The sequence below is a fragment of the Boleophthalmus pectinirostris genome, unplaced genomic scaffold (assembly GCF_026225935.1).
Source record: "Boleophthalmus pectinirostris isolate CB_2022bp ecotype Guang Dong unplaced genomic scaffold, ASM2622593v1 HiC_scaffold_23, whole genome shotgun sequence".
Classification (NCBI taxonomy): domain Eukaryota; kingdom Metazoa; phylum Chordata; class Actinopteri; order Gobiiformes; family Gobiidae; genus Boleophthalmus; species Boleophthalmus pectinirostris.
The window spans coordinates 39,754,448-39,764,500 of NW_026571207.1; the positions used below are offsets into that span (position 1 = coordinate 39,754,448).

Sequence of the window (10,053 nt, forward strand, 5' to 3'; positions counted from 1 at the left end):
TGTGGATTTAACGATGATTTGTACAAGAAATTCCACGCTTTCCGTTCCATTCGGGACAAGTGTGAGTCCATGTACACAGTGTATAAAGCAGCACATATGTTTCGGTGTCCAGTGGAAAAAAGTTTTACCAAGTGAGAGTCGCTCAATGTGGATGACGAGTCCCCACCTCCCTCCCCCCGTACGGTGTCCTGGTTTTGACAAATGCAAATCTGGTCACACTAACCTGTATTCACCTGAGTCATGTCTTTTAATCCAACAGAAACTGACCGCATCAGCGACACAAGAGCTGGAGTTTTATCTTCGCTGAGTTTATGCAAATTAGCGATGTGTGGTTTTAAGTTTAGTTTCTGTGAGAGTTTGCGCAAAACTGAATTAAACACATTATAATGTCAAACGGGCTGATGTGGCTCTAGAGTGGTTACGGTTTATATGTCATAAAGTTGAATTTATTTATGCAGATTAGTAGTGCAGATAGTAATAATAATGATGATCATTTTAATATAAAAACGTTAATGATTAATCGATAATCGATCGATCGTTAATTCTTCCGACGATCGATTAAGAAAATTTCATCGAATGCCCATCCCTAGTTTGATAGCATTTCTACTGTGTATGACTCCACTGTGTTAAAATATTTGTGAAATAGCAGTGCCTCTCCTGCTGGTGACCCATGCCCCTCCAGTAGATGTGCTCCAGTAGATGTGTTCTAACGCCGACTCTGAGAACAACGACGACACATTAGTGACACACTGAACAAAAATAACATTATGGTCATGAATAAAACACTAGTTATAACTCATTCATTAACTAGTAACTTCACTCTTTTTGTCAATTTTTAATACAAATAATATAAAATAGAAAATATGTTTGTGTGCATTGTCTGTAGGTCTACAAGCCACAGTCTGTAGTAGCTCTGCCCTCGCCAGCACTTCATTTGAGATTCATCAAAATGAGCAGTAAACATTTCAGCACCTTGGAGACGCTGTGTGAGAACAGGATTATGAGCCCATTACCCGACTGAACATGGAGGATAGAGTCACTCTCACTGACTCTCAGAGCCTCACTCTCACTAAAGAGCCGCTTTTATTCACTCTGCACATCAGACTAAACCTTTGTCTTGTAGAGGAATATGTGGTGTGGAGAGGGAATTGACACGAATGAAACAAGGAACATAAAGAACGACTAAATTAATCCCACTCCCCTGTGTCATAATGTTGCAGCATTCATTCAGTACGAGCAACATGAAGACAAATGTTTCAAAACTTGACACACAAAAAATAACAGGCAGCAAAGAGAAGAGTCTAGAACAGCACGGACACTCTTATCTCACCAAAGAGTGAACGTTAAAATATTTGTATTCATATTTGCTGAATATAAATGAAAATAGCGGGAAAATGTGAGTTGACTTAATTTTATTTGAAAGTATCCTTTTTCAGTGCACATACTGTCCAGATGATGGCGCCAGAGAGCCTGTGTTCTCTGTCACGTCCTCTGTCAGTGAATAAAGACTGTGCGCTCGGAGAGTCCAGTCATCTTTTGGTTCAACTGACTCAGAGGTGAACATGTCTGGCAGAGGAAAGGGAGGTAAAGGTCTGGGGAAAGGAGGCGCCAAGCGTCACCGTAAAGTTCTCCGTGATAACATCCAGGGCATCACCAAGCCCGCTATCCGCCGTCTGGCTCGTCGCGGCGGTGTCAAGCGTATCTCCGGTCTGATCTACGAGGAGACTCGCGGTGTGCTCAAGGTTTTCCTGGAGAACGTGATCCGTGACGCCGTCACGTACACCGAGCACGCCAAGAGGAAGACCGTGACCGCCATGGACGTGGTGTACGCCCTGAAGAGACAGGGCCGCACTCTGTACGGCTTCGGAGGTTAAACTCTACTTCTCCTGATGACACACAACGGCCCTTTTCAGGGCCACACACATTTTCAAGAGCTCCTCCTCTTAGAAAGCAAACTAATTAATATAGCTTACAAAAATAAATACATTTGCGTACATCTTCATGAATGTCATGATGCCGTATTCAAAGTCAGTTGTACTTATTTAGAATATTCGATATTCCCATTTGTTTTTCTCTTACACTTTCCTGAGCACAGTATATTAAGTGTAAAATTCAAGGTATGTGAGAAGTGCTCAGCGCGCTCACAGCTCTGCAGTGTGGTTATATTGTGCCATTAACTACATTGTAACCAAACTACGCATGAATGAATCATCCTGCGGAAAACACATGTCAACTTCAATTACAAGTATGGTTTACCTTGCAAAACAAATGCGCCTCAGACAGTGTAAACAATGTGAAATCTAAAGAATGATTTTTTGCAGAAAACTCGCGCTTCATTGCGCGTAAATCAACTGTCCTGCTCCTTTTGAGACGTGATCTTGACACACGCTTTATTGGGAAGCGCTCACGTGCTTCACGTTTATAGAAAGGTTAAAAACGTCATCTCTAGGCTATTCAAAATGGGCTGGGGGCTCTTTTGTCCGTTTCCCTCCTAAAATCACTGAAGACCGTACAGCCCCTCCCATAAACCCCCTGCACACCCCGCGCGCGTTCGGGCTTCACCAATCAGAGCGCAGCGAGGTCCAGATAAAAGCAGCGGCCGCGCTCCCGTCTTCTCAGTGTCCTGATCCCGATCAGAAACATGCCTGAACCCGCCAAGTCCGCGCCCAAGAAGGGCTCCAAGAAAGCCGTGACCAAGACCGCCGGGAAAGGCGGCAAGAAGAAGAGAAAGACCAGGAAGGAGAGCTACGCCATCTACGTGTACAAGGTGCTCAAGCAGGTCCACCCCGACACCGGCATCTCCTCCAAGGCCATGAGCATCATGAACTCTTTCGTCAACGACATCTTTGAGCGCATCGGCGGGGAGGCCTCCCGCCTGGCGCACTACAACAAGCGCTCCACCATCACCTCCAGGGAGATCCAGACCGCCGTGCGTCTCCTGCTGCCCCGGAGAGCTGGCCAAGCACGCCGTGTCCGAGGGCACCAAGGCCGTCACCAAGTACACCAGCTCCAAGTAAACTGCTCCAACACAATATACACACACAACGGCTCTTTTAAGAGCCACACATTCTACTAAAGAGCTCCTCTGTTCTGTCTGTGTTCATGTCTTTAACTCTCCCTGAAGTCCTGTGTGCTTCTGGACATGTATATAACTCATTGAGCGCTCTACTACAGAGCTCTTTAAAGTCAAATGTAGAGTTTCAGCATAATTGCTCTAAAATACAGAGCGTCCTGCACACTACCTTTAAGAAAATGGCATTGTTATTTGAAACACATTTAGACCCTAAACATATATATTATATACGAACAATTGCTGATGAAGTTATTTCTAAAATAACTGTTTTTACCTAAGACGATTTTTGAAAAATCCGTCTTAACACAAAAGTTTGTTTTTTTCCATTGATTCATTTCATTCATTTGAGTAACTGTCTACATCTCCAAAAGCTAAAAATGCTGTTCCACCTAGTGGAAGTTTTCAAATTAACAGCTGCCTACACCATAAGTCATCACAATGGCGCTTATAAATATACAATTTCAAACACTTATAATAGGAATCTTATTTTCTGTTATTTAGTGTTCTAAACTCAAGTCAAGGCAGGAAAACTGACAGTCCCACATCGATGCCTCGTGTTCAAGAGCCTCTGCGTCAGGGGAAGTCGCTCACCGGAGTGCTGAAATGGCTGCCACGGTTTACTGAGGTTACGCCTTATGAAAAAGTGAAGTCTACTTTTTCTTCAGAAAGTATAACGTAACAGTATCCTCACCAGCCCTACAGTGTGTGTGACTAAACCCTAGGATTTTGTTGGTTGTGCTACGCTCTGTCACAACATGTACAAAAAAGCGGCTCTTTCTCACGTGTGGTGGCTCTTAAAAGAGCCGTTGTGTGTTGTGGGGTCAAAGCAGACGCTTTAAGCCCTCTCTCCGCGGATACGCCGGGCCAGCTGGATGTCTTTGGGCATGATGGTGACCCTCTTGGCGTGGATGGCGCACAGGTTGGTATCCTCGAACAGTCCCACCAGGTAGGCCTCACTGGCCTCCTGCAGAGCCATGACGGCGGAGCTCTGGAAGCGCAGGTCGGTCTTGAAGTCCTGGGCGATCTCCCTGACCAGGCGCTGGAAGGGCAGCTTGCGGATGAGCAGCTCGGTGGATTTCTGGTAACGGCGGATCTCCCTCAGAGCCACGGTCCCGGGCCTGTAACGGTGAGGCTTCTTGACGCCTCCGGTGGCCGGGGCGCTCTTACGCGCGGCCTTTGTGGCCAGCTGCTTCCTGGGGGCTTTGCCTCCGGTGGATTTACGCGCGGTCTGCTTGGTTCTGGCCATGTTTTTAGTGTCCTTTTCTACGAACAGAGAAAAGGAAGTGCAGAAAAGCGGCACACGAGCCGTTTTTAAACGGTCAGCCTCACGCGCACACTGCCTCGGGCTCTGTGATTGGTCTGCGTCATACTCTGACGCAGAGCGCCGCCCACAGAGACGCATCAGAAACGCTTTCTATTGGAGCTAGTGGTTTTGAAGTGAGTAAGAGAAGCTGAGCAGGACGGATGTGGAGGGGGCGAGGCTTTCGCTCCACGGCAGGAAATGAAGCAGTAGGACACACGCACACGGTCCTCACGTTCCTCTGAACTGTGGCTCCCTCCTGTGTGAACGGTGTGGACTTTGAGCTGCAGCCTTAGATTGGGTCTAAAATATGCGCGGAGTCGCTGCTGTTGGATCGGACCACACTGCACGCGGATTTTGGCCAGCGTCAGAACAGCAACTTTTGTACGTGTAATTTTTTAGAAATGCATTCAAAGTGAATGAGGTAGAGTTCATAAACAGAGCCAGTGCCCTCTCCCACCACGAGAAAACACTCATGTTACTTTGATGTAAGACAAGTGTACATGGTTTTGAATCCGTTCCCATATGGTTATTTGCCATGGTCTGAAACAATTATAAAGTGTGCTCTTTTCTGAGAGTTTGTGGCTCTTAAAAGAGCCGTTGTTGTGAGTCGAGTCTCGGGGCGTCTTTACTTGGCCTTCTCGGTCTTCTTGGGAAGCAGCACAGCCTGGATGTTGGGCAGCACGCCTCCCTGAGCGATGGTCACTCCTCCCAGCAGTTTGTTGAGCTCCTCGTCGTTGCGGACGGCCAGCTGCAGGTGGCGGGGGATGATGCGGGTTTTCTTGTTGTCACGAGCCGCGTTTCCCGCCAGCTCCAGGATCTCAGCGGTCAGATACTCGAGCACGGCCGCCAGGTACACGGGAGCTCCGGCGCCGACGCGCTCCGCGTAGTTGCCTTTACGGAGCAGCCTGTGCACACGGCCCACTGGGAACTGCAGCCCGGCCCTGGAGGAGCGGGACTTGGCCTTGGCGCGGGCCTTTCCTCCGGTTTTGCCTCTTCCGCTCATGATTACACTTTGACTCAGTGAAGTGGTGAGAGAATGAACCTACACAGACAGAGCGCAGCGTATTTATGTGCGGGAGCGCGTGCGTTTCAGCGCCGCACCAATGAGCGGCCGCGTTCAGACAAGAGGAGGAGCTCTGACTTGAACAGGAGCCTCATGTGGGACTAACACTATGTGAAGTGAAACTGCAAACATCCACCGACTAAAGGGACAATTACCAATCATCATCATCATTATTATTATATTATATTAATTATATGAATAATTATTATACAGACTCAATGAAAAGAGCTTTTTATAACAGAGACAACTGCATTAATAAATCCATGTCTTGTTACTGGATTTTCATCAGTATTACACTGACTTTTCAAATCGAGGACTAAATAATAAAACATTAAAATAATCATTCACTGCAGCAGCAAAGTGAAATGAGATCATGAAACTAAACAAAAGTGCTTGTGATTTCACTTTGTGATCAGTTCCAGATGAAATACGCTTTTGACCACATCACACTCCATAGGCCCACACACAAGAGTCTACATGAGGTCCTACATCAGGTCCTACATGAAGTTTACAGACTTCAGGCCCTCTGTGCTCCTGCTTTTTTTAATTATTATTATTATATTAAATGGTAGAATACCCTGTTTTAATCTTTAACCCTTCTTGGGTTGTAAACTACCCTGGGACAGGAGCCTACAGGTTGTTTTTTTCCATAGTTAAACCTGCTGAAAAAGGCTGTGATGCCATATTTGCTGTAGAAATAGTGTGATCCTGACAACAGGCTACATATTGTCCATTGACACACTGCCATTATTAGTCCAGTTCCTTATTCTCATTTTTTGACCTTAGTGGGAATTTTTTGGGGATTTGCTAACCTATATATTTTTGGAAAGGTTATAGTTTATGGAGTCAGAAAATCAATGTTTGTATTTGCCCACATGTCTTTATGGTGGCCATATTGGATTTTTTAAAAAATGGCCGCCAAAAATCACTTTTTGGAATATCTCAGCCTCTGAATAAGTTGAAATGTTGATTTTAACTGCTAAACCCACATTTTCAGGGTCAGGGAATCAAATGGTGCTAGTTACAAACCTGTAAGACCTACCCACATTAACCCTTAGATGCATAAGTTGGTCAAAAAATGACCCGGTTTGGTTGTTTTCTTGCAATTTCATTGTGACATTTGCATGTAATACTCCATGTTCCTCCAAAAACATGTTTTTTTTAATTATCCTGTTGAAATACTTAAACAATATGGGTAAAACAAACTATAAACATCACATACAGTTGGTCAGATAACTCAAAGAGTTTAAAAGTAGCTAACATTAAATATGTGTGTTGGATGTCAACAAACACATTTAGACACAATATGATTACTCAACCTTTTTATTGGACATTTTCTATACATCATCATTTTCATGCAACCATAGACTGTATATATGTACATAGACTGTATATATGAGTGGACAGATCTAACGCTGTAGCCGCCGTGTGCCAAACAGGAAGTTCTCCAGGAGGCTCTTCCAGCTCCTTCTGACTGACTGACTTTAGGATCTTGTGGCTCCTCTCTGTACCTACTGCTGCGAATCTCGACATTTTAGTCATAAAATGTTTATATGAACCCGCTCTACCATGATTATTTTTGTCTTTCTAGTTTGTCCAAAAAATGACTATGACACGGAGACGAGTCAGACGCTCCACCACAAAAAGTTATCTAACATACATGTCCAGAAGCACACAGGACTTCAGGGAGAGTTAAAGACATGAACACAGACAGAACAGAGGAGCTCTTTAGTAGAATGTGTGGCTCTTAAAAGAGCCGTTGTGTGTGTATATTGTGTTGGAGCAGTTTACTTGGAGCTGGTGTACTTGGTGACGGCCTTGGTGCCCTCGGACACGGCGTGCTTGGCCAGCTCTCCGGGCAGCAGGAGACGCACGGCGGTCTGGATCTCCCTGGAGGTGATGGTGGAGCGCTTGTTGTAGTGCGCCAGGCGGGAGGCCTCTCCGCCGATGCGCTCAAAGATGTCGTTGACGAAAGAGTTCATGATGCTCATGGCCTTGGAGGAGATGCCGGTGTCGGGGTGGACCTGCTTGAGCACCTTGTACACGTAGATGGCGTAGCTCTCCTTCCTGGTCTTTCTCTTCTTCTTGCCGCCTTTCCCGGCGGTCTTGGTCACGGCTTTCTTGGAGCCCTTCTTGGGCGCGGACTTGGCGGGTTCAGGCATGTTTCTGATCGGGATCAGGACACTGAGAAGACGGGAGCGCGGCCGCTGCTTTTATCTGGACCTCGCTGCGCTCTGATTGGTGAAGCCCGAACGCGCGCGGGGTGTGCAGGGGGTTTATGGGAGGGGCTGTACGGTCTTCAGTGATTTTAGGAGGGAAACGGACAAAAGAGCCCCCAGCCCATTTTGAATAGCCTAGAGATGACGTTTTTAACCTTTCTATAAACGTGAAGCACGTGAGCGCTTCCCAATAAAGCGTGTGTCAAGATCACGTCTCAAAAGGAGCAGGACAGTTGATTTACGCGCAATGAAGCGCGAGTTTTCTGCAAAAAATCATTCTTTAGATTTCACATTGTTTACACTGTCTGAGGCGCATTTGTTTTGCAAGGTAAACCATACTTGTAATTGAAGTTGACATGTGTTTTCCGCAGGATGATTCATTCATGCGTAGTTTGGTTACAATGTAGTTAATGGCACAATATAACCACACTGCAGAGCTGTGAGCGCGCTGAGCACTTCTCACATACCTTGAATTTTACACTTAATATACTGTGCTCAGGAAAGTGTAAGAGAAAAACAAATGGGAATATCGAATATTCTAAATAAGTACAACTGACTTTGAATACGGCATCATGACATTCATGAAGATGTACGCAAATGTATATTTATTTTTGTAAGCTATATTAATTAGTTTGCTTTCTAAGAGAGGAGCTCTTGAAAATGTGTGTGGCCCTGAAAAGGGCCGTTGTGTGTCATCAGGAGAAGTAGAGTTTAACCTCCGAAGCCGTACAGAGTGCGGCCCTGTCTCTTCAGGGCGTACACCACGTCCATGGCGGTCACGGTCTTCCTCTTGGCGTGCTCGGTGTACGTGACGGCGTCACGGATCACGTTCTCCAGGAAAACCTTGAGCACACCGCGAGTCTCCTCGTAGATCAGACCGGAGATACGCTTGACACCGCCGCGACGAGCCAGACGGCGGATAGCGGGCTTGGTGATGCCCTGGATGTTATCACGGAGAACTTTACGGTGACGCTTGGCGCCTCCTTTCCCCAGACCTTTACCTCCCTTTCCTCTGCCAGACATGTTTACCTCTGAGTCAGTTGAACCAAAAGATGACTAGACTCTCCGAGCGCACAGTCTTTATTCACTGACAGAGGACGTGACAGAGAACACAGGCTCTCTGGCGCCATCATCTGGACAGTATGTGCACTGAAAAAACCGTTCAAATCAAAGATGAAGTCACACTTAGATTTATCGTTTACATGAGTTCACACGAGGCACCCAAATAAAACTATTGCACTGGTCTTAAATATGAAGAAGTGTAAAGTGAGCAGACTGTGTGCAGAGCTGCATTCAGTGCATCAACCTGAATTTTGAAAAAACGTATTTTTCAAAAGTTTACCATAGGCTTTATTTTAATATAATAATACTGTTTAATAATACTGTTTTACAGAGATCCTGTTTTGTCCCGACACTCAAAATGAATAATGTCTGCACATGTGATGAAAATGAGCATGTTTTACAATAACACTTGAAACAACATGTGCTTCTCCTAATATCATAATGTTTGTGCAAAAGAAATACACGTAGAAACTCAGAACTTTCAGAATTTACTTTCTAACATTTTAAATATGGTCTTATGTCCCGACAGTTTCTCTTGTACTTACTCTTATTTGAGTAGTAGTATTGGTTTTCTTTAGTAATTTTTTGGAGCAGTACTTTGTAGTTCTAAGTGAGTTAAATATTATTCTGAAGTAGTGTTACTCTTACATGAGTAAAATGTTTGGCCACTCTTCTAATGTGTGACCAGAGGTGAGATCTATGGAGAGGTGAGCCCTCTCACAGTCATGTTTGTAAAGGTATTTTTGAGAAATAGACTCACCTGTGATGGACTAAATGCAAGACAGACACTGTTAATGCCATATTGTGGCATTTCAAGTTCTACCATCTCCATGGAGATAAGCAGGCGACAGACCCGCCATATGAAATGTCACATACTGTACCTTCAGTGTTATTAATCAGTGTTATCAAGGAATAGACTCAATACTCTATACTGATTCCAATACCAAGATGCAAAGAAACACTCTTTATATAGACCAGGGGTGTCAAACGTACGGCCTGGGGGCCGGATCTGGCCTTCCAAGACCTTTAACCTGGCCCTCGGCTGATTTTCTACTAAAATATTTTAATTATATTTTCTATTAAAATCTTGGTAATTGTCTGTGGTGTTTATCACAGCAGTGTCTCCAGCGCCTCTGTACGTGGCCCCTCCCACCACAGCAGCACAAATGAAGACTTGTCTCTTTCCAAACGCTCTTAAAGGACGATCGTTTTGACTGTTAACCGTGACACCCTCATCAGAAAAATGTCCAACATGAGAAAAGAATGCAGGATTTTCCAAGAAAAATGGACTAAGAAAGAGTTCATCAATTAACAAAAGATTTCTATAATAGAT

At 45.0% G+C, this 10,053-nt stretch overlaps 5 protein-coding genes and 1 pseudogene across 5 annotated transcripts; 2 read left to right on the top strand and 4 right to left on the bottom strand.

Moving 5' to 3' along the window:
- Positions 1-1,551: 1,551 nt before the first annotated feature.
- On the top strand, positions 1,552-1,920 carry LOC110153474 (histone H4). The gene has a single exon (XM_020917376.2). It carries the CDS (start codon positions 1,563-1,565, stop codon positions 1,872-1,874), a length of 312 nt encoding a protein of 103 aa, XP_020773035.1. The 5' UTR covers positions 1,552-1,562; the 3' UTR covers positions 1,875-1,920.
- A 102-nt stretch (positions 1,921-2,022) lies between these two features.
- LOC129410523 (histone H2B 1/2-like) lies at positions 2,023-3,040 on the top strand (annotated as a pseudogene).
- An 856-nt stretch (positions 3,041-3,896) lies between these two features.
- LOC129410524 (histone H3) lies at positions 3,897-4,321 on the bottom strand. Its single transcript, XM_055158894.1, has one exon. The coding sequence runs from the start codon at positions 4,317-4,319 to the stop codon at positions 3,909-3,911; it is 411 nt and encodes a 136-aa protein (XP_055014869.1). The 5' UTR covers positions 4,320-4,321; the 3' UTR covers positions 3,897-3,908.
- A 599-nt stretch (positions 4,322-4,920) lies between these two features.
- Positions 4,921-5,498, bottom strand: LOC110156321 (histone H2A). The gene has a single exon (XM_020920523.2). It carries the CDS (start codon positions 5,377-5,379, stop codon positions 5,002-5,004), a length of 378 nt encoding a protein of 125 aa, XP_020776182.1. The 5' UTR covers positions 5,380-5,498; the 3' UTR covers positions 4,921-5,001.
- Positions 5,499-7,179: 1,681 nt separating this feature from the next.
- LOC110156322 (histone H2B 1/2-like) lies at positions 7,180-8,164 on the bottom strand. The gene has a single exon (XM_020920524.2). The coding sequence runs from the start codon at positions 7,599-7,601 to the stop codon at positions 7,227-7,229; it is 375 nt and encodes a 124-aa protein (XP_020776183.1). The 5' UTR covers positions 7,602-8,164; the 3' UTR covers positions 7,180-7,226.
- A 187-nt stretch (positions 8,165-8,351) lies between these two features.
- LOC129410526 (histone H4) lies at positions 8,352-8,692 on the bottom strand. Its single transcript, XM_055158895.1, has one exon. It carries the CDS (start codon positions 8,679-8,681, stop codon positions 8,370-8,372), a length of 312 nt encoding a protein of 103 aa, XP_055014870.1. The 5' UTR covers positions 8,682-8,692; the 3' UTR covers positions 8,352-8,369.
- Positions 8,693-10,053: the final 1,361 nt, after the last annotated feature.